Source organism: Sturnira hondurensis, unplaced genomic scaffold (assembly GCF_014824575.4).
Source record: "Sturnira hondurensis isolate 20B ecotype Veracruz unplaced genomic scaffold, ASM1482457v3 Scaffold0008151, whole genome shotgun sequence".
Taxonomy (NCBI): Eukaryota; Metazoa; Chordata; class Mammalia; order Chiroptera; family Phyllostomidae; genus Sturnira; species Sturnira hondurensis.
Genome location: NW_028080782.1, coordinates 282,762 through 306,470, shown reverse-complemented (window position 1 = coordinate 306,470; position 23,709 = coordinate 282,762). Strand labels below are relative to the sequence as shown.

Here is a 23,709-nt window from a genome sequence, read left to right as displayed (position 1 = left end):
CTTTTTCAAAAATTTCTTTGAGATGCCTGTCCAGTTACTATCCTACATGAATTTCAGAAGACAGTGCAGAAATATCATACAAAGATTGTGCCTGCAATTGAGTGAATGTACAGACATCTATACAATGTTGAAACTTCCAACTAAAAATCTGTGTAGATCTCTATTTAGCCCAAGTCTCTGTTCTTCTTCAATAAAGGGCAATAATTTCCCTTCTATATATAACTGTGAGTAAATTCATCTATAATTTCATTTTATTCTGGGGTTGACATCACAGATGAATTAGCCTCATGACAAAAATGTAATATTTCAAATATATTTTTCTATACTCTATAACAGCTTAATTACTGGCAACTTGAAAAGAGGCTATTTAAGTTCTCTATTTCTTTACTTTTAAATATTAATAATATTTATTTTTTTCCTGCACTAAATATTCATATTTCCCGAGCAAATTCTAATTCATTGTTCTCGTCTTATCCAGAGCTCCAAACATGACCTATAACATATACTATGCATCAGGTCACACTGAATTTCCTCACCAACAGAAGAACACAGCCTCAGACTCATGAAGAACCCACTCTTTAACTGTTATAACACCAAGCTTTAAACATACCAATGCTAATCCTCATTATCCACCAAAGATGGCATTTAAGTTCCAAAGCTGTTGTGATATCCTGGCACTGATATACTGCTTTCCAGAGTTTCTGTTTTATTAAAACAGACTCTTAAGAATACTGACCCAACATTAAGCAAGCACTAAAGAGTCAAACACTATGCTAAGCACTTTATATGCATTGACTAGTTTAAAATTTCTTAATAGGCCCTGGTTAGTATGGCTCAGTGGATTGAGTGACAGCCTGTGAACCAAAGGATTGCAGGGTCAATTCCCAGTCAGAGCATATGCCTAGGTTGTGGGCTAGGTCCCCTGTAGGGGGCACGTGAGAAGCAAGTACACATTGTTTCTCTCCCTCTTTCTTCTTCCCTTCTCCTCTAAAGATAAATAAATAAATATTAAAAAGAGAATTTCTTAGCAGGGTTTTTAGGAGAAAAGTAGTATTATTACATTTACATTTTAAAAATAATGCTGTGGTGGTAATGTGAACAATGAATTTCAAGGGAACAAAAGAGGATGCAAGGAAATCAGTTCTTATACAATTGGCATAGTCCAGGAAAAAGGACTCTGTTTCAGACTAGGGCAATGGGAACTGAAAGAAGTGGATGGATTCCACAAATATTTGGCAGATATATCCATAGGACTTGATGGTATAAGGGATGAGGAAAAGCTGGCTGCCTGAGCAGACTCTGCAGCATGAATCTTCTGATGCTGAGCAAGGCATGCACTTTGTCTGAAGACATTTCCACATTCCTTACATTCGTAAGATCTCTCTCCAGTATGGACTCTTCTGTGTAGATTAAGGTGTCCAATCTGGCTAAAGGTTTTCCTACATTCCTGACATTCGTATGGTTTCTCTCCTGAATGAATTCTCTGATGAACAGTGAGGGACTGACGGTGGCTAAAGGCTTTGCCACACACACTACACTCATAAGGTTTCTCACCAGTGTGACATCTTTGATGACAAATAAGGGATGACTTTGTCCTAAATGCCTTCTCACAGTCAACACATCCATAGGGCCTTTGGCCAGTATGAAGTCTCTGATGCTGAGCACGGGATGAACTATCACTAAAAGCTTTTCCACATTCAGTACATTGATAGGGTTTCTCTCCAGTATGAACTCTCTGATGTTGAATGAGGCGGGTAGTCTGGCTGAAGGCTTTGCCACATTCATTACACTCATAGGGTTTCTCTCCTGTATGAATTTTATAATGTTGTACAAGGTGTGCCCTCTGGTTGAAAGATTTACCACATTCCTTGCATGTGTAGGGCTTCTCTCCAGTATGAATTCTCTGATGAGTGGCCAGCTGTGAACTGATGCTGAAAGCCTTCCCACATTCCTTACATTCGTAGGGTTTTTCACCAGTATGAATTCTCAGATGACTAGCAAGGTGTATACTCTGCCTAAAGCCTTTCCCACACTCCTTGCACTCAAAAGGTTTTTCTCCAGAATGCACTCTTTGATGCTGAGTGAGTGATGCGTGATGGCTAAAGGCCTTCCCACAGACATCACATTTGTAAGGTTTCTCTCCTGTGTGAATTCTCTGATGTACAATAAGGGATGAGCCATAGCTGAAGGTTTTCCCACACACATCACATTTGTAGGGTTTCTCTCCAGTGTGAATTCTCCTATGTTGAATAAGGCCTATGTGATCACTGAAGGCTTTTCCACAGTTGACACATTCAAAGGGTTTCTCCCCAGTGTGATAATACCTCCAGTGACGAATAAGGGATGTGTTCTGCCTGAAGGCTTTCCCACATTCAACACATTCATAAGGTCTTTTGCCAGTATGACATCTTTGATGTCGGGCAAAGGAGGAGCCATCACTGAATGCCTTTCCACATTCCTTACATTCATAGGGCTTCTCTCCAGTATGAATTCTCCGATGCTGAGCAAGGTGTGCGGGCTGGCTGAAGGCTTTTCTACATTCCTTACATTTATATGGTTTTTCTCCAGTATGAATTCTTTGATGTTGAATAAGGTGTACATTTTGGCTGAAGGCTTTCCTACATTCTTTACATTCGAAGAGTTTCTCTCCAGTATGTGTTCGGTGATGCTGAGCAAGGTGTTGACTCTGGTTGAAGGCTTTTCCACACTCTTTACATTCATATGGCTTTTCACCAGTATGAATTCTCTGATGAACAGTAAGGGACGACCTCTGGGTGAAGGTTTTCTCACATTCGTTACATTTGAAAAGTTTCTTTCCTCCATAGACTCTTTTGCATTTCTTTATCATGGAATTTTTAGAAAAACTTTTTATATCAGACCTGTGATTAAAAACATTCTCTCCTGCATAATCTAGATGGACAAATTTCCCAGATTTGTTGTATTTGTGGTCTATTTCATAAGTAAAGGTTTTTTTGTAAGTGAGTGTTTCTTGTCTGATAAATGACTCTTGACTTACCAAGTGCCTCTCAAAAAAATCTCTGGCCTTCCAGTTTTCTCCAAAAACGCAATGTTCAAGTCCATAGCTTGTAATGCTCTCCATTAACACATCATCATACATGCATGGCTTCAGAGATAATTCTTGTGTCTCACATCTAGATTCCCAATCTGAAAGACAACAAAAAAGCAAATGTTTCCTTTCATGGACTATAACAAAGGAAATATTTAACATGAAATAGGTGATTCAAAAATAATGAATCCCACAAAATGTATTATGTATGGGCATGTTAACTATAAAATATGCAAGAAGATCCCAGAGACTGAAGGATCATAGAGGAATGTGAAACAGGTGATTAAGAAAATTAAATGTAACATAATGAGGTAAGTTATCTTTCTCAATTCTCTACTTCTGATTGATCTGTATAACAGCTTAATTATTTTAAAATATGAGTATCATCACAAAAACATTCCTACTGATGTCTGAAAACCTCATTCACAACAACCACAAAAATCATATGCTTTGTGATGTCCCTTGGGGTTTAGGTGAACTCCTGGAGTTATCTTTTCACACACAGAAAATAGTATCCCTGTGAACCACATCTATGTGTTTCTATACAGCGCACTCTTCATTTCTCGCACATCTTGGACTTGATGTGACACATTAAGAAATTTTTTCATTCAACTTTTCACTTTCTTTTTTTCTTAGATTTTACTTATTTATTTTTGTTTTTTATCTTTTTTTAAAATTTCATTTATTTTTAGAGAGGGGAAGGGAAGGAGAAAGGGAGAGAAACATCAATGTGTGGTTGCCTCTTGCACACCCCCTACTGGGGACCTGGCCTGCAACCCGAGCATATGCCCTGACTAGAAATTGAACCAACGGGCTTTCTGTTCACAAGCCAGCACTCAATCCACTGGGCTACACCATCTTTTCACTTTCACTAGTCCAGGAAAGGTGTCACTTCTCAAGCCACATCTTAATGGGATTTCACCATGCGTGCTTCTGAAGATACTAGTTTTATAATAATATGTAGGTTGGACTGCTATTCTTTTTTTGTTTTATTTATTTATTTGTTTTTAGAGAGAGAGGAAGGGAGGAAGAAAGTGAGGGAGAGAAATGTAAATGTGTGTTTGCTTGTCACGTGGCCCCCACTGGGGACCTGGCTTGCAATCCAGGCATATGCCTTGACTGAGAGGGAATCAAACTGTTGGCCCTTTGGTTCGTAGCCTGCACTCAATCCACTGAGCTACACCAGCCAGGGTGGGCATCACTCTTATTAATTTCATTTTTTTAACCGACACAGAAGTATCTTTCTTGCCTTGTCATCTAGACAATGTCTTTTTTAAAATGAATTTTAGAGAGAGAGAGAAAAAAAGAGACAAACAGTGATTTGTTGTTCCACTTATTTATGCACTCATTTGTTGGTTCTTGTATGTGCCCTGACTGGGGATCAAACCCACAACCTTGGCACATCGGACAATCTTCTAACCAACTGAACTACTCAGCCAGACCTAGATGATGTCTTGAAAAAGGAGTAAATGATGTACATAAGCATTAGACTCATTTGGTCTCCAAGGCTTAGAAACTCCTATCTTACCTTAACATATTTGAAACATACCTTAGTACCTGGCATAGTTTAGAAAACTGAACTAACTTATAACGGAAAAGCTAAAAAGTGAGAGAGATGAGGTTGGAGAAGTGGAAAATTGCTCATCACATATGGTCTGATAGAGTTTGCATTTTTCTTATTTGTAATGGGAAACCAAAGACAGGTTTAAAGCAGCAGAGTGTAATTGCAAGTAGCACCTACCTAATTTTGAATTAAGAAACATCTGAGAAATCAAGAAACTTATATATGTCGCTATGACAAAATGAAAGAGGAGATAGCAAGGAGCTAAAGAGTTTTGCAAAATGAGTTATTACACAGGAGAGCAAGCAGAAGAGATTTGAATAGCCCGTGCTAAGGAGTAGTATTTCAGCCATCCCCTAGGGCATGGAAAGCTTGAGGAGACTTCTAAGAAGCATAAATGAAGAGGTATCACCTTTGAAAATGGCTGAGCTGTTACCTAGAAAGGATTCCCCTAGCTAGTTGTCCCACACTCACCTGAGCTTTTCATCACACTCTTTACGTCCCAAGGCTCCTTCCCTTGCTCCAATAAGGAGATCACATATGGCTTAGAGATGCAAAGTCCTGCATGTGTAAAAAGACATAAAAATTGGCTATGTTTTGGGTATTTCAGACTAAAAGTCAGTTCCTTAATGCTGACAAAATAACATGTTAGGAATGATTAGGGAAAGGGGTACAGCACATGTTTAGGGCATACTACCTAAAGCTTCAGCTGTAGTCTAGTGGGATTGCCAGCAGTGAACTCTACAAAAGTTAGACCATTTTCTAAGGAGTCAGGGGCAGAAATTTAGCCCAGCATTTTTAGAGGACCATCTGATAGCAGTAAATGAATATGGGAAAGAACCTCTAATGGCAGTTTGAAATTTCAATCAAGTTAACTGCTTTAAAAAAAATCAATACTCTTTCAAGTGTGTAACAGAATCTATAGTCTCTACAATATATTACATTACTTATAGCATCCAGGATAAAATCCAAAACAGCAGACATAAGAAGAAAGAGGAAAAAGTGCCTCATACTCAGAAGAAAAGGCAATCAGTGGAGATCCAAGAACTAGCAGACTGGGAAATTAAAACAGCTGTTATGTCCTCCTGGCTGGTATGGTTCAGTGGAATGAACACCAGACTGTGAACCAAAAGGTCACTGGTTCAATTCCCAGTCAGGGTATATGCCTGGGTTGTGGGCTATGTTCCCAGTTGGGGGAGTGCAAGAGGCAACCAACCAATCAATGTTTTTCTCCTTCTCTTTCTTCTTCCATTCCTCTCTCTCAAAAAATAAATATAATCTTTTTAAAACATGCAGGTATTGTATCTATGTTTAATAATATAAACAATTCTCAGCAGAGAAATAGAAACTATAAAAAAGAACCAAGTGGAAAATTTAGAATTAAAAAATATAGTCTTTGGCCCTGCCTGGTGTGGCTCAGTAGAATGAGTGCTGGCTGGCCTGTGAACCAAAGGGTTGCTGGTTTGATTCCCAGTCAGAGCACATGCCTGGGTTGTAGGCCAGGTCCCCAGTACGGGATGTATGAGAGGCAACCAATTGATTATCTCTCATATATCAATATTTATCTCTCTCTCTTTCTCCCTCTGTCCCTCTCTCTAAAAATAAATAAATAAAACTTAAAAATACAACAAAAATAAAGACAAAATGCATAGGATAAAATTCAGCATCAACTCAATTTTATTTATTTAGCTATTTTTAAAAATATTTGATTTATTTATCTCTAAATAAATCAAAGGGAAGGGGAGGGAAGGAGAGAGGGAGAGAAATATCAATGTATGGTTGTCTCTTATGAGTCCCCTGCTGGGAACCGGCCTGGCACCCAGGCATGTGCCCTGACTGGGAATCGAACCGCGATCGCGTGGTTTGCAGGCCCGCGCTCAAACCACTGAGCTACACCAGACAGGGCCAATTCATAATTTTTAAAAATCCCTTATTTTAAAAAAACGTACAGTATTTGAAGTTTTAAAATTGACTTCATGGGCCCTGGCTGGTGTAGCCCAGTGGATTGAGCGCGGGCCTGCGACCCACAGGATCGCGGTTCGATTCCCAGTCAGGGCACATGCCTGGGTTGCAGGCCAGTTCCCAGCAGGGGACTCATGAGAGGCAACCATACATTGATATTTCTCTCCTTCTCTCTTTCCTTTCCCCTCTAAAGATAAATAAATAAAATATTTAAAAAATAAAATAAAATAAAATTTACTTCATGGGCTTAACAAGATATTAAAGAGGATAAGAAAAGAAGTGATCTAATTTGAAAACCAGAAGTAATTTAAAAAGTAAAATATCCTTAGTTTCTTGGGCACAATATCAAACATATTTGTAATCAAAGTCCCAGAAGAAGACAGCTGAAAAAATATTTTAAGAATATACTGGCCCAAATTTTCTCAATTTTAATAAAAGACATAAATTCAGTTTCAGATGCTCAGTGAGTCACAAGCGGGATGCAAGGACCCTCTAGAGAGCAGAAAGCTAGTCTACCCAATGAGTTGGTCCCAGGCCTGAGGCGTAGCCATGTTAGTTTCCATGATTACAAGTGAAGCCATGTTCACAGTTTGTGCTTCAGTGGTTCACTTGTTACATGTTGATAAAAAGATACAAATTTTAAAATTGATATTCTAAATTCATAGTAATCCAGCTACATTCTTGGTGAACTTTGTTACTGCCTACTGGTAATAACAATACCGTAGGGAACAAGCAAGCACAGGAGACCAGTAACAGTCACATTATTGCCTGTGGTCCCAACTGCTTAAAAATCATACCTATGGAATATTTGATATTGAATCAAATTCATGAAGTCTGAAATTTCCATTAGTCCCTAAATATCCTCTTTCTTGCCTGATTCTATTCTGACCTTCACAATGTAAAAATTTTATTCATAACTAAAAATGTAAAGAGCCCCTACGCATAAATTCTGAATTACGCATAGAGGAAAAGGCCCTCACCCAGTGATACCAGGCTCTGGTAGTTCTCTAACATCATGCTCCTGTACAAGCTCCTTTGAGAGGAGTTCAGCCAGTCCCATTCCTCCTGGGAAAAGTCTATTGCCACATCCTTGAATGTCACCAAGTCCTGAAATGACACAAATGCATTCTGGATTAAGCAATGTTCATGTCCACACGTGACTCCAAGCTGAAGTGTTAAGCTGTCCCTACATTATGTTAGAAATAGAGCCGGAGAGGAAGACACAAACTGCGACCTAAGGTAGCGCTAACTGAAGAGTTAAACTGCATTGTGTACACTGTACCAACCCATTTCTCATCACTGGGAAATGTCGACGGGTGGCCACAGGGCAGTAAAGCAAGGCTTCAAGGCAGGACCTATACCTATGGTGGAACTTTCAAAAACAGTAACAAAAGGAATATCTAAACTGATACTTTGTCAATGGTATTCCACAGGATTTAGTGTTCAGGTGAGAACAGCACTGAATTGATGTAGGTGATTTTTTTTCTTATACAATTAGAATGATAAATATATTTAGAATGCAATTTTTAAAAAATCATCACCCGAGGACATGCTTGTATTGCTTTTAGAGAGAGAAAAAGGGTGAGAGAAACATCAATGGATTGCCTCCCACACACACCCTGACCGGGGATTGAACTCACAACCTCTTGATGCAACGGATGATTCTCCAACCAACTGAGCCACCAGGCCAGGGCCTAGAATGCAATTTCTTATGCTATGCCGTACCAGAGTAAGCTGAGAAGCAATATGAGGAATCACCCAGTATTAAACATTGAGATAAACATTGATCAGGTGCCTCCCATACACTCACAAACTGGGGCTTGAACCTGCAACCTAGGTATGTGCCCTGACTAGGAATCAAAACTACAACCTTTTGGTGCTTGGGATGATGTTCCAACCAACTGCGTAACCTGGCCAGGGCAAAATGTGTATTTTTGTACTACAAGATTAAAAACAGGTAAAACTGAAATTAGCCCAGCAACAAAATCAAATACACGCAGAAATTTAATGCAACATGTAGGTGTCAAGCCAAATCAGTAAGAAAGAGATCATTCAATAACAGCTAGTGGGTCAACTGGACAGGCAACTGAAAAAAAATGAAACTCTGCCTTACTTGATAGGTTAAACACTTACTATAACTATTTTTTAAAGACTTTATTTATTTATATTTTAGAAAGAGGGGAAGGAGAAAGAGGGAGAGAAACATCAGTGTGTGGTTGCCTCTCGAGCGCCCCCTACTGTGGACTTGGCCTGCAACCCAGGCATATGCCCAGACTGGAAATTGAACCAGCGACCCTTTGGTTTGCAGGCCCGCGCTCCATCCACTGAGCCACATCAGACCAGACCATTTACTATAACAATTTAAGGTAATTTGGAGCCTTGTCCTCATAGGAAAAATCACAAAAATCAACTCTCAATTTATCCAAAACTTAACTGTGATAGGTAAAACACATGTTTTACATGGAAAAATAAAATATCTACATTCCCTAGTGGTAGTGGAAGTTTTTCTAAACAAAACACTAACTATGAATGAAGAGAAAACAGTATCTCTCTATACATACATTGACCCTGAATGAAATGGAAGCTGAGAAGTTACTGTCTCATACGAAAAGAACTGGGAGGCAAGAGGGAAGACTGAAGACCTTTTATTTTGTTCTAAGTGCATTTCTTAAATTTTAAATTTGGAGGGACTTCCGCCAAGATGGAGGCATAGGTGGAAACACTGTGCCTTCTCCCACAACCAAGTTTGAATACAACAAAGGTTTCATAAACAAAGACACAGCCAAAGAACAGAAAATTGAACTATATGGAAGTCCGACAACAACCGGTAAGAGAGGTGGAGCCAGCAGCGGAGCAGGATCAGGCAGGAAAGATCCCCAGACCCAAGCACGCAGGCAGCTGGGGTAGCAGCAGGGTAGCAGCACGGACCCAGTGAGGGTGCGGGGCAGACTGCCCATGGTCCCGCATTTGCATACAGTGAGATGGACTGCACAGGCCCCAGCGAGTGAACCCAGTGGCGGAAGGCTCACTGGGTCGCACATTCCTGTGCAGTGGGACGAAATGCACGGGCCCGGTGACGGTGGCAGCTGCAGCGCCGGTGGCGGCGGCAGACTGACCGCCATTGCTCCTCTCTGACCCCGCCCCCACATACAGTGACTGAGTGGCCCAGCCCTGGTGAACACCTAGGGCTCCGCTCCTCATAGTAACAGGCATGGACAGGCCAAAAGATGGCTCAAGAAGAACTCAAAGCCCCAGAGCCGATAACTCTAAGTGACAAAGAAATAGCCACCCTATCAGATGCACAGTTCAAAACACTGGTCATCGGGATGCTCACAGAACTGGTAGATTATAGTCACAAATTAGAGGAACATATGAAGGCTAAACTAATTGAAATGAAGGGAGATGTCCAGGAAACCAATAGTGATGGAAAGGAAACTGGGACTCAAATCAATGGAATGGACCAGAAGGAAGAATGAAACATCCAACCAGAAAAGAATGAAGAAATGAGAATTCAAAAAAATGAGGAGAGGCTTAGGAAACTCCAGGACAACTTTAAACATTCCAACATCCAAATTATAGGGGTACCAGAAGGGGGAAAGAAACAGCCACGAGTGGAAAACGTATTTGAACAAATAATAAAGGAGAACTTCCCCAGTCTGGCAAAGGAAATAGACTTCCAGGAAATCCAGGAAGCTCAGAGAGTGCCAAAGAAGTTGGACCCAAGAAGGAACACACCAAGGCACATCATAATTACATTAGCCAAGACCAAAATGAAGGAGAGAATCCTAGAAGCATCAAGGGATAAGGGGACAGTCACCTACAAAGGAGTACCCATCAGACTGTCAGCGGATTTCTCAAAAGAGACCTTACAGGCAAGAAGGGGCTGGAAAGAAGTATTCCAAGTCATGAAATCCAAAGACCTACAGCCAAGATTGCTTTATCCAGCAAAACTTTCATTTAGAATGGAAGGACAGATAAAGTGCTTCTCAGATAAGGTCAAGTTCAAGGAGTTCATCATCACCAAGCCCTTATTATATGAAATGCTAAAGGGACTTACATAAGAAAAAGAAGATGAAAAATATGAACAGTGAAAGGACAGCGAACTCACAGTTATTAACAACCACACCTAAAACAAAAGCAAACAAGAGGACAGCTAGATCAGGAGCGGAACCATAGAAATGAAGATCACATGGAGGGTTAGCAACAGGGGAGTGGGAGGAGGAGAAGGGGGGAGTAGGTACAGAAAATAGCATAGACAGTAGGTAGAAAATAGGGGGAGGGCAAGAATAGTCGGGGAAATACAGAATCTAAAGAACTTGAGACAAGTGGTTATAAACTAAGGGGGGGAGAATGGTGGGGGAGAGAGTGTGCAGATGGAAGGGAATGAAGGGGAGGAATAGAACAACTATAATGGTATAATCAATAAAATATATATATTTAAAAAAATTTAAATTTGGAAAAATTAAGTAGGATGTAATTTTTTAGGTGAACAAATGAGGCCGAGAATTCATATGTAGAAACTTCAAGAATTTAGGGATAGCCCTGGCCAGGTGGCTCAGTTGGTTGAAGCATCATCCTGTACAAAGGGTTGTGGGTTCAATTCCTGGTCAGGTCACATACATAGTTTGTGGGTTTGATCCCCAGTCAGGGCATATACCTAGGTTGGGGGTTGGATCCCTGGTTGGGTCACACACAAGCAACCAATCAATTTTTCTCTCTCACATTGATATTTCTTTTCCCCTCCCTTCCTCTCTCTCTCAAATCAATACATATATCCTAGGGTGAGAATTTGCAAAAGAAAGAAATTTAATTTTAGGAAATTATATGATATCCCTAATTATATCCCTAACAAAAAAGGTTTTAGGGATATAATTAGAAATTTGGATAAAATTCAGCTAGAGGGATGATTCTGATGTATTCTTTGAACAGGAGAGGGCTATTTAATGCACATTTAACTTGTGCAATAGTGAACTCAGCTTTTACTAAGATCTCTCCATCTGTATAAAGAATGGAGGGAAATAGCCCTCCCCTGTTTATAACGTGAGAAGAGGAGGCTCTGTGCCTGATCACACCATTCCACTTAACCACCAGGCAGTGTAAGGACAGTGTCCTCTGGGAGAAGTTGTCCCCAGACCCTTGGACAAGACCGTTCATCAAGGAATTTTCCAAAGAAAAGAGTCATTACTAAGTCCTAAGAAGTAAGAATGTGTTTCATGGTGGAGAAAGGAAATAACTAACCTGCGGTATGGTTTTCATTAGTTCAACAGTCATTTTCATTTTCTCTTCCTGTCTTCTCTTGGAGAACAGCAGTGTCCTGGGAGGGCAAAGCTAAGGGAAGAGAAAGGATAGTGAGTGAGGAGGCCTGCGCTGCACTCTGAGAATGACAGCCTAACACCTGTCTTCCCCTCCCACCTTCCAGCTTTCTCTTGCTCACCAAACTGGGAGATTATGGAGACCTAATCTATAAGACCTTTGTGGTGTGACACAGTTTAGAGTTTAGAGTTTTAAAATCCGACTCCTAAATTTCAGAGGCCAGAGTTACCCTCCTTTTATGCAAACCCCCACGGGCTTCACTGCCCTCTCTCTCTGGAACAATGGATCCCCAGCACCCAGTTCTACCACCTTCACTCTCACCTGCCCTCAGCTCTTTGGTTTCCCCTCCTGCCTGTCACCCAGAACTGAGGTGAGGTGTCTCCTCAGTTAGGAACTCTAGTTGCCATATGTTTTCTTTTTAATTCCTCAAAACTCACTGCAGAGTATATTTATTGCTTTTATAGAGAGGAAGGTGGGGAGAGAAAGAGAGAAACATCAACCAGCTGCCTCCCAAACGCTGGTCTCTCACATTCTAATTGGCTCTTTCCGTCTGTCTCTCTCTCTCTCTTTTTAAGATTTTATTTATTTATCTTTACAGGGGAAGGGAAAGAGAGAGGGAGAGGAATATCAATGTATGGTTGCCTCTCATGTGTCCTTTGCTGGGAACTGGCCTGCAACCCAGGCATGTGCCCTGACTGGGAATCGAACTGCGATCGTGTGGTTCGCAGGCCCGCGCTCAATCCACTGAGCTACAGCTACACCAGCCAGGGCCCCGTGTGTCTGTGTCTGACACTGACACTGACACACACACACACATACACACACACACACACCAGCCAGGGCCCCCTGTGTCTGTGTCACACACACACACTGTCACACTCTCAAAACCTTACGGGCCAGATACACAGAGCGTCTCCCCGCTCACCGGTCTCTCAGGTCTGTCTCTGTCGCACACCGCGATCTCTCCCGCTCAGTCTCCCCGGGCCGCTCACACTCGGTGACGTGTCACCGACGTCTCTCACACTCTCCGGCCTCCACACGCCTGGCCCAACGGTCCCAAACCTGGATCAGCCGCGGCCTCAGCGCGCCCACCCTAGGACCCAAACTGGCGGCGCGCGGGCCTCTGGGAAATGTAGTCGGCTCAGGGACATCTGCGTAGCGGCTCCCGGCCCCGGTTTTCGTGTCTCAACAGCCTCGTCCGGCCCAGCCGTCGGGCTACGACTCGCGACCACCCAGACGACCCACCGGCTCCGGCCTGGAGCCAGCCATTCACACCGAAGAACTACGGGTGTCGACGCCCGAACTACGACTGCGCAGGCGCCGAATCTCGCGTGGTTCGGCCTATGAGGGAGGAGTCTGGAGCGAGGGGCGGGGGACTGGGCGTGGCCTAAAGGATGAGAACGCTGAGAATGGGGGGTGTAAGCAGTTACAGACCGGCTGGCACCAGTAAGTCGCAATGCTTGTAGGCGTGGCCCTAGGATTCCGGAGTGGGGCGGGGCTGCGAGCGGCTATGCGCAGGCGCATAAAAGTAACCTCTTCCTTCATCTCCTTCCCGGGCCTTGGAGACCAAAGCGTCCTTAGTTACTGCATCCAAGTGCAGCTGCAGAATGGGACGAGAGACGGCTGCGCCCTCGGCCTGCCCCTGCTGTGGCTTTGTGACCTGTGTCTGCGTAACCACCGTGTCCTGTGGGTCTGGCCGAGTCTGGCCCTGATAATGTGATTTTCTTTTTGGGCTGTTTTCCGACACTAAGAACAGCGACTGGAAACCTTGACTGTGTTTGATCAATTCTGTGACTACAGTCAATTAGTACATTTCTTGCCTGTAAAATGGGAATATTATTATTATTATTATTATTCGGAGAAAGTGAATGAGACGACATCTTTGTGACCTGACTGCGAGGATAAAACCCCGTTCTGACCCTTACGAGAGTGGAAGTGGTGCCTGGTATAGGGGACTCATATTACCTTCCTTGGAAGTTGAACCTAATAAGGGGGGAGGGGAGCCTTTCAGGGGCTCCACCAGAGGAGAAGAATAGGTAAAATTTCGCGCCCGCTTAGGTCTTATTTTCAAGTGGGTGGAGACAAATCACAAATGAACAAGTAAAATCAGTAGTAAATCGAATGGTGAAAAGGGCTATGGAGAAAGATAAAGGAGAGAAAAGAAAGAGAGAGTAGAGAAAATTCAAATGTTTATTGTCGAAAGACGAGTAAAAGAGTAAAAAACAATGAAAGTCGCCCAGAATACCAGAGCTTGGGGCTGCTGCTAACACCATTAACATTTTTGGCCTGTAGCTTAATACATATTTTTCTTTCATACCCAAGTTGAGATTTCTATGCCCAACCAAATGGAAAATGGAATTATATGGTAACCGATTTTTGAAACATTTTTTCTCCATTGTATCTCAGGACCATCTTTTCATATCACGAGGCATTTTTCTTTACCTCAATTTTTAAGAATTACAACGTAAAAGTATTGATTACCATAAGTGATTAAAATGCTCATTGTGGGGTTCAAAATGCTGAATACTGAGCAAATTCTTCACCTGCTTCTTTCGTGTTTCATGTCTTAGCTACTTGCCCTCCTGTTGGTACAGTGTGGATGCATGGTGAGTAATTATTCATTTCTGAGGTCAAATTTTTGGAGATGTATGAACTGCAGAGGATTGTACACTGTTGTTACTGGAGAGCTACAGGAAGCATCGGAGTTACATTCTCCTACTTCACCCTCTTGTTCTACCCTGCAGATCCCTAGCATCTTCCACAGACATGTTACATTAAAACAAAAACTGGACCAATTTTCCTTCAGATAACAGATATAAACTGCACAAAATATGAAAAACATTCCCCTGAAAGCATCAGAGAGTGCCCAGAGGACAAAAAGAGTTGAAGAAATAATGAATCAAACTGTCTCTAGCATAAAACTGCAGATTCAAAACGCACAGGAAGATAAAAGCAGGATAAAAACAGCTAAAATCAGCCCTGGCTGGTGTGGCTCAGTGGATTGAGCGCAGGCCTGTGAACCACATGATTGCGGTTCGATTCCCAGTGAGGGCACATGCCTGGGTTGCAGGCCAGTTCCCGGCGGGGGACACACGAGAGGCAACCATACATTGATATTTCTCTCACTCTCTCCTTCCCTTCCCCTCTAAAGATAAATAAATAAAATAAAAATAAAACAGCTAAAATCACATCAAGGAATGTTATAAACAAACTTCTTCTAATCAAAGATAGAGGAAATTTTGAGAGAAGATAAAAACAATACTGCCCTGGCTGTGTAGCTCGGTGGATTGAGCGTGGGTTTGCAAACCAGAGGATCGGAGTTCAATTCCCAGTCAAGGTACATGCCTGGGTTGCAGGCCAGTTCCCAGTAGGGGACGCATGAGAGACAACCACACATTGATGTTTCTCTCCCTCTCTTCTTCCCTTCCCCTCTAAAGATAAATAATTTTTTTTAATTACAAAAAACACAAACACACACAAAAACAAGAAAACAATACTGTAGCTATGGGGAAAGCTTGGCATGAGTTATTGACTTTTCATCAGAAATGATGGAAGTCAATGAAAAGACTTCTTTAAAGGGCTGGAAATAAGGAAAACCAATCATCAACAGAGAATTCTATATCCAATGAAGTAACAACATTTTCAGGTAAAAGGCAACCAAAAGAATTTTTCATGAGCACATCAGCCAAAAAAATATGTTAGGAAAGTTCTTTAGGCTGAAGGAGAATAGTATCAGATGAAAACGTTCAGAAAGAATGATGCAAGTCAAGATTAAGTCTTGCATTAAGACTTGCAAGCAAGTCTCTTTCTCCTATTTTTCCTATTGTGGCAATGTTGGTGGTGGGAGTGCCGGGCAGGGGTAGGGGGCAAGGAGACAAAAAGCCTCATGTTGCCCCCACCATCCAGACTCCATTCCCTCCCTCTCTCTTGGGAAAAAAAAGTGACTGAATTCAACTGGTAGGGTTGAAGCAATGTTTGCAATGGGGACTGAAAACTGAAGTGAACTTGATTTTATGTGTAATGAGAAAATAGCACCATCTACCATAATGTTCCATTAACATGCTTTGTAATTGTCATTGTACTATCTGATATAAGAGTACAGACAGTATTCTCTATTATTTGTTTGTATATGTATTGTATAACTTTCTTGCTAAAAATATATCCGCCATGGGAATAGTTCTGTTTGTTTTACTTCTATTTACAACAGTTCCTGTCACAAAGTAGGTGACAATAAATAGATGTGGAATAGATGAATTTTTAAAAACGCATTGGTTCTATGCCTGATCTGTAAATGCCCACCAAAGAGCTGAGGAGATTACCCTGTTCATAGATTTCCTCACATCGAAACGATACCTTTCCTCTCTCAGACGATCTGATGAAAAGCACTATGAAATCCCCCAGATGAAGTGGGGTCGGAAAGTTCGTATTAGGTGAAAATACTTTTGCGGGAGCCCTCAGAGGCTGTTTCGCAGTGCAGCAGCGCCACTGTGTGGGCAGAAGTACCAACTACACCAGCTCTGTATCCTGGAAGCTGAGATTTTCCTGGTGGAGGACACGTTTATTCTCCGTCCTCCTGACTCCTCCACTCAGGGGCAAGAGAACTTAGACTGAATGATTAGCCAGCAAAGGAGCCAACAGGCTTAGCTGGTCAAATTTAAACGGTATAATCAGGGGTTATGTCCTCTCAGTTTTACATGAAGGGGTGGCAGCTACCCTCTCAGGAAAATTTTACCCCTTTCTCCACCTCTTCTTTAGGACTCTCTTTGTATTTCAATGTTTTGTTTTGTTTTTTTTAAGGTTCTCCTGAAATGCCCGGACCCGATTCATTGATGCTTCGACTAAGAGAAAAGCTGACAGCCTGACCACTGAGGCAGCTATGCAGACCCACGCGGTTGTGGGCAGCTGGCAGCATGGGCTGAACGAAGTGGCCTCGGTCTTGCCGCAGACGATAGTCTAAGAACCAGACCTTACAACACACTAAGACTCTGGCGGAGGAATGGCCCAACAGGAGACATAAGAAGGGTTCACCGAGTTTATTATTAGTTTTATGTACTTTAAACGCCATGGCGGTTGTCCAAAAAGGGGGAAATACAAAACTAAGCATATGACTGTTAAAACAATACTGGGATCTTAGGTAAGGCTTCCCCCGCCCCTCCACTAAGAACCAGAAAACCTATTTTATATAAAGCAATAATTCCTTATTACTAAGCCATAATGAAAAATAAAGTCTTGTCATTTGTGGCAATATAGATGGACTTAAGTACCATATGATTTCACTTATATGTGGAAACTAAAACACAAAATAAATGATCAAACAAAATAGAAACAGACTTAGAGATACAAAGAACAAATTGGTGGTCACCAGATGGGAGGAGGGGGCTAGGTGAAAAAGATGAAGGGATTAGGCAGTACAGATCACCAGGTATAAAAATAGTCACAGGGATGTAAAGTACAGCATAGGGAATATAGTCAATGATGTAATAACTGGTGTATAGTGTCAGGTGGGTACTAGAATTTTGGGGGGATCACTTTGTAAGTTATATGTGTCTAATCTCTATGTTGTACACCTGAAGGTAGTATAATATTGTATATCAATTATAATCATTTACTTTTAGTTTGTTCAGCCTATAGAGGTAACATTTCTGTTGCTACGGTGATTAATATTTAAATATAAAAATGTAGATCTTTACAAAATTTACTACCACACATCCGAGGGACACATTTACCACTGTGAATGCACCAAGTTCTGGGACAGCAGAGAATTCATTTGGGGGGCAGTGTCTGAGCTGGGCCTACCGGCCAATGAGGTGAGGGACGGCCTTGCCAGGTGAGCGGAACGGAGTCACACAATGGCGTTACTGGAGCTTTTACAGATGAGAAGGGAGCTCTGGTGGGGCGGCTCAGCTTGTCGGAATGCCCGCTCATACACCAAAAAGTCGTGGGCTCGATTCCAGACAGGACACCTACCTCGGCTGTCGTTTTGATCCCCGGTCAAGACACATGCAAGAAGCAACCAATGAATGCATGAATTAGTGGAACAAATCCATCTCTTTCTCTCTCATCAATAAATATATACATATTAAAAACCCGTGGGAGGGGCTTAATATCACACAACATGAAAGAAAAACCAGCTATTATACATAATTTCCAGATGTGGTCCGAAACATAGGTTGGAATTACCTGACCACAGCTACACCTGAAGTTTCTCCCACACTTCATGCAGTTGCTGTATTTTAAAGATCTCATCGCCATTTTTACCACCTACGAACAAAAATAGAGAGAAGGCCAACGGACAGAAAAGAATGTCTCTGGGGACAAATAGGAAGTCTATCATAGGTAGATGTTAAGGGTGAATATTCCCAAACTGAATTTCTATTAAGTGCGTACGTAAAAGCATTTGTAAAATTCGCAGGCTCATCTAGAGAAGAACATTCATGAACTCACCATCTGAGCTAAGATGCGGAATATTACTGGTACCTTTAGAGTCCTTGGCATGGCCTCCTAGGTGACCCGTTTACAAAGTGATGCTACAATTCTCTGGGTTTTCATTATTGTTTTATCACCTATGGATGTAATCCTAAAAGAAACATTCAGATGATTCTAAGTTGTGGTTAATAAATTTTAGATATCCCATTTCAATTCTACCTACGTGGTATCATTCTTTACTGCAAGGACCAAATGATTTTTAAATATTTTTCTCTTTTTTAGTTAAGCAGCCTAAACTCGGGAAGAATAAACAACCTTAGACAGGCATGTCCTAAATTTTCAACAAATAATCTAATTTAAAAGTACATGTCAACAATTATCTTACTGCTTTAAAATTTTACATTTTAAAGAGAAAAATAAAATGTATTAATTTTCTAGCAGTTAAATTTTTAAATTTAAATTTAAAAAAATTCACATGTAGAAAAGTGCCTGGCACTCATAGGCACTCAACAATTTTTGTGATTTGGGAGCTTCAGGGTATCTGGAAATTCAGGTTTCGGTTTGTGTATTGAGATTACACAGGTCTCAAAAGGAGCTGATCAGACCTGCCTCTTTCCAAACTTGCAAATTTGTATCATCAATATTTTGTATACCCTTACAGCCTGGTAAATCTTTAGTCTTAACTGATAATAGTAGGTTTAAAAAAAAAACTTCAGTTGGATTCCCTATAAATCTGCCCTTTGTTAATCTTTAGTCAATTTTGGAAATAGTTTTTACATTTTTAGGAAGTGAAGTTCAACTAAACTTTAAAATTTATTGGCAACAAAAATGTAAAGTGTTTAACCTCATTTTTAAATGCCCTTTATATGTGCTATTACAGCCTCCTCATTTTTAATAATATTCTACAGCTGGGGTCCCTAACCCCACTGTCTGTTAGGAAGCTGGCCAAGAGACCAGCTCGCCTGAGCTACACCTCCTGTTCCCCCCTCCTGTCCCCCGTCCCTTTTCCGACTTCTACCAAACTGGTCCTTGATGCCACAAAGGTTGGGGACTGCTTCTCTATAGTATTTTAATGAAATTTGCTAAATGTTTATATTATCCTTTTGAAGAAAAGACTTCCAGGTTGATAAAACCTACTTTTCTGTTCACGCATCATTTTCTTGAATTCTGTTTATTGCTAAGTTACATTCAGTTTCTGGCTTCTCAGTCAGTCTCTGGTTCCTGCATTATTTCCAGTGTTACTGTTTTCTGGTCTATAAATATAAATGCATTTAAGCTGGTCACTTTTTTGGGTACAGACATAGGCCACATCTGGCAGGGTTTGGGCTCTGCTGACCTCATTTACATCATAGTGTTCTCGTTTCACTGAGCAGGACATACGACATAAAAATACTTTGTCAATATCTAATGCATTACATTTTTACCCGGGTTAACAGCTCTGTACCACTTGGTACAGACTTCTCCACACCTTCCTCAGATTCTTTGATAGTTAAAAGCTTAACTTGTTTTAAACATCAAGGGTTTCATACACTATTTGCTGATGCACAATGACTGATAAATTCTTGAATGCTTTTCTTTTACTCATGGTACATTGTTCAGTGTGAATTTTCCTTAAATTAAAAAAATTAATATGAGCCCTGACCAGTGTGGCTCAGTTGGTTGGGCATTGTCCCCCGATTCCTGGTAGGGGCGTGTGCCTTGGTTGTGGCTTTGGTCCCAGTTCAGGGCAAGTACCAGAGGCAACTGATCCATGTTTCTCTTTCTCCATCCCTTCCTTTTTCTAAAAAATAAATGAAATCTTAAAAAAACCAGTATGAAATTTTTTAAAACTTAATCTCACATACGTAATCTTCACAGGATTATTTTCTCTTATACATTCTTTTTTGTACATTAGGATGACTTTCAAAAACTTCTCCACTTATATGGTTTCTTGCTGGCATACCAATAATTAGTGGCTTACAGGGCTGAGAAGTTTTTCTACATTACCATATTAATATGGTTGTTAGTGATGAATGCTCTGATGTATTTGTTGGTTGAGTGTAACATGAACTGAATAAAAAGCATTTTTGCATTTGAAAAGTTACTGATAATTATAAATTATTTGATGTTCCTTGACAGATGAGACCAATGAAGTCTTTCCTTCCCTTATTTATGGAGGTTTTCTGTAGCATGAACTTCTTAACACTGAGGAAAATGAGTGCCTGAGGCCTTCTCACATTTCTTACAAATATTAAGAATGAATTTTCTGCCCTGGCTGGGTGGCTTAGTTAGTTGGAGTGTTGTCTTGTACACCAAAAGGCTGTGGGTTGGATTCCTGGCCAGGGCACACACCTAGGTTGTAGGTTGGATCTCGGGTTGGATTTCGTATGGGAGGCAACCGATCAACGTTTCTCTCTCACATCGATGTCTCTCTCTCCCCCCCCTTCCTCTCCAAATCAAAAGCCATATCTTTAAGTGAGGATTCAAATAAACATAAATAAATAGGTGAAGGCTGTTTTCATTTTTTAAAAAAGGAGTGAATTTTTCTGATGTCACTTATGTTGTGGACGCTGCCCAAAGTCCTTCCCACAATGTACAGAAGGTTTCTCCCCAGAAAGGGTTTTTCTGATGTCAAGGAAGATATGAACAATGCTGGAAGGCCTTTGCACACTCTCTTCATTGAGAGGGTTCCTCACCAGTGTGAATTGGTGCTGGTTGAGGTGTGAGGTAACCCGAGGTTTCCCACACTCCTTACATTCATAGGGCCTCTCACCAGTATGAGTCTTCTGATGTCGAGTAATAATCAGTGTCAAGTGACTACAAGCTTTTCCACATTCCATGCATTGAAATGGTTCTCACAGTATGGATCCTCTGCACTTGGGGAAGATGTGAGAAATGACTGAAGACCTTCTCATGTCCATTATATGTACACGGCTTCTCACCAGTGTGAATTATTTGCTAGTACATTATGGGTCCTTCTGAAGGCCTTTCCAAAATCCTTAAATTCCTAGGACTTTTCTCCAGTATGAATTCTCTGATATTGAATAATGATTGATATTAATTTTCTACATGTTTTATTCTTTTTTCTCCTAAAGAAAATAATCTGCCCTGGCCAGGTGTTCAGTTGGTTAGAGCATTGTCCCAATACACCAAGGCTGTGGGTTCAATCTCTGCCATATACAAGAATCAACCAATTAATGCGTAGAAAGTGGAACAACAAATTGATGTCTCTCTCTCAAATCAATTAAAGAAGTTAAAATAAAAATTATGCAAATATATAATCTGACGGCAGGGTTATTTTGAGAACTTATGATTATTGACATTAAAAGATGTGAGGTAGGCAGAAAGGTTGAATCACACCTTGAGAATCAAAGCCAGCGAGGTGGTATCCTGTTGCTGTAACAAAAGGGAAAAAAGATAGGAAAATTGTTCCTGCATGCCTTTTTTACATCTTCAAGTTTTTTGATCATGAGGATATCCTGTTGATTCAAAACATTAAAGTTTTTTTTTAAAGATTTTATTTATTTATCTTTAGAGGGGAAAGGAAGGAGAGGAGAGAAATATCAATGTATGGCTGCTTCTCATGAGTCCCCTACTGGGAACTGGCCTGCAACCCAGGCATGTGCCCTGACTGGGAATCGAACCGTGATCGTGTGGTTTGCAGGCCTGCGCTCAATCCACTGAGCTACACCAGCCAGAGCTAAAGTTTTTAAATAGAAATAAAATTAAACAATTGAGAAGTACTAAGGAAGCAATATTTAGAAAACGATTTCCTTGGGCCAGAGTAAGAAAAAAGGACATGAGACTAAACCTATGCACCTTAAGTTCCTAGATTCTGAGGATAGAAACCCGAAAAAAATTTTTAAGTTTATTGATTTGAAAGAGAGAACTATTGATGTTGTTCTGATCCTTTATGCATTTATTGGTTGATGCTTGTGTGTGGCTTTACCAAGGATGAAACCTACAATTTTGGCATATCGGGACAATGCTCTAACCAACTGAGTTCCCAACCAGGGCAATCTGTTTTAAGCCACTAAGTTTTTGACAATTTGTTACAGCAACAACATGAAACAAATACATCCACCTAAGCTAAGAGAGTAAGATCAGCTTTGGGTTCTTCAAGACCAGAATTCAGTGAAGGGACATCTACATATTATTGAGAAAACAACTGTAATGAGAATGTTCTTCCAAAAGTGTAATTTGTGAGGATACAAGCAACTTTTTTTTTGACATGTAAGGACTCTGAGAATACCAGGTATATACCATGTGTTGAGATAAATATAAATACTCAATAAAACAGTCTAACCCAATACCATTTGATATAAAACTATCCCTGAAGATCGGAAAAACGAAAGAAAATGGTGGCCAGCAATGTGTTACTCAGTATGTTTAAATTTAAATGAAAATCATGAGTGGGAATGGCAGTAATGGAAGCACCAAATAAATGAAATAGAAGCAAAAATAAAAGGTTTAGACTAAAAATCTTCATTGAGTTAGGGAAGGGACGGAAAGAGAAAACAAGGGTGGTGTCCGTTCTTGGAGCATGGCAAGGAAAATTGTAGGTGAGAAAGTGTAATAGTGCTCTCATTCTGACCAAATAATAATGGGAAGATCACCCTGACTGGTATGGCTCAGTGGGTTGATTCATCCAAACAGACCAAAAGGTTGCTAGTTCAATTCCCAATCGGGGCACATGCCTGGATTTCAGGCCAGTTCCCTGTTTGGAATGAGTGCAAGAAGCAACCGATTGATGTTTCTTTCACACATTGATGTTCCTCTCCCTGTCTCCCTCCCTTACTGTCTTCACAAAAAAATAAAATCTAAAAATAATAATAAATAATGGGCAGATCACCACCTCAACCACCGTGGGAAATTCCAGTTTAGCCAGAGAAAAGGGGAACTATGAGCCAACAAAAGAAAAGACCAAGATAATATAAATGCAAAATAAAAGGAATAAAGAATTAGCACACTAAATAAAAATATGAATTTCCCTATAGAAAAATTCAGTCTAAGTTTTTAAAAATCAGCATGAGGCTGGGATAGGAGTAAAAGACAGAAAACTGTACTTGAACAACAAATAAATCTTTTTAAAAAGCAAGCATTAAAAAAAGCATTAAATAATCAGCGTGATTTTTAAAAAAGATTTTATTTATTTTAGAGAGATGGGGAACGGAGGGAGAAAGGGAAGGAGTGCAACTCAATGTGTGGTTGCCTCTAGCACACCCCATACTGGGGAGCTGGCCTGCAACCCAGGCATGTGCCCTGACTGGGAATCAAACCAGCGATGCCTTGGTTCGCAGGCCTGCGCTCAATCCACTAAGCTACACCAGCCAGGGACTTTAGTGTGATTTTTTTTTAAAAAGAAATAACTAAAATGATGGGTTGAAAATAAATGATTTAA

The 23,709-nt window shown here is 40.8% G+C and overlaps 1 protein-coding gene across 5 annotated transcripts; it reads right to left on the bottom strand.

The window, feature by feature from the left end:
- Window positions 1-1,029: 1,029 nt before the first annotated feature.
- On the bottom strand, window positions 1,030-13,196 carry LOC118992200 (zinc finger protein 471-like). 5 transcript variants are annotated; one of them, XM_037053894.1, is made up of 5 exons: window positions 13,149-13,196; window positions 11,829-11,918; window positions 7,571-7,697; window positions 5,103-5,189; window positions 1,030-3,165 (listed from the first exon to the last, which is right to left on the bottom strand). In XM_037053894.1, exons 1-5 carry the CDS (start codon window positions 13,170-13,172, stop codon window positions 1,145-1,147), a joined length of 2,349 nt encoding a protein of 782 aa, XP_036909789.1. In that variant the 5' UTR covers window positions 13,173-13,196; the 3' UTR covers window positions 1,030-1,144. The 5 variants fall into 5 exon arrangements, with proteins under 5 accessions (XP_036909789.1, XP_036909791.1, XP_036909794.1 ...); XM_037053896.1 differs by lacking the exon at window positions 13,149-13,196 and adding an exon at window positions 12,829-13,140; XM_037053899.1 differs by lacking the exon at window positions 13,149-13,196 and adding an exon at window positions 12,829-13,139 and having other exon boundaries at window positions 1,030-3,170; window positions 5,104-5,189.
- Window positions 13,197-23,709: the final 10,513 nt, after the last annotated feature.

Excerpts from the sequence above, each read along its gene's own strand:
- LOC118992200 (XM_037053894.1), bottom strand. The coding sequence starts at position 13,172 with ATGGCTGGCTCCAGGCCGGAGCCG. Across the intron at positions 7,698-11,828 it reads TAATGAAAACCATACCGCAG|GACTTGGTGACATTCAAGGA; the intron begins GTTAGTTATTTC and ends GTGTCATTTCAG. Across the intron at positions 5,190-7,570 it reads CCAGAGCCTGGTATCACTGG|GACTTTGCATCTCTAAGCCA; the intron begins GTGAGGGCCTTT and ends TTACACATGCAG.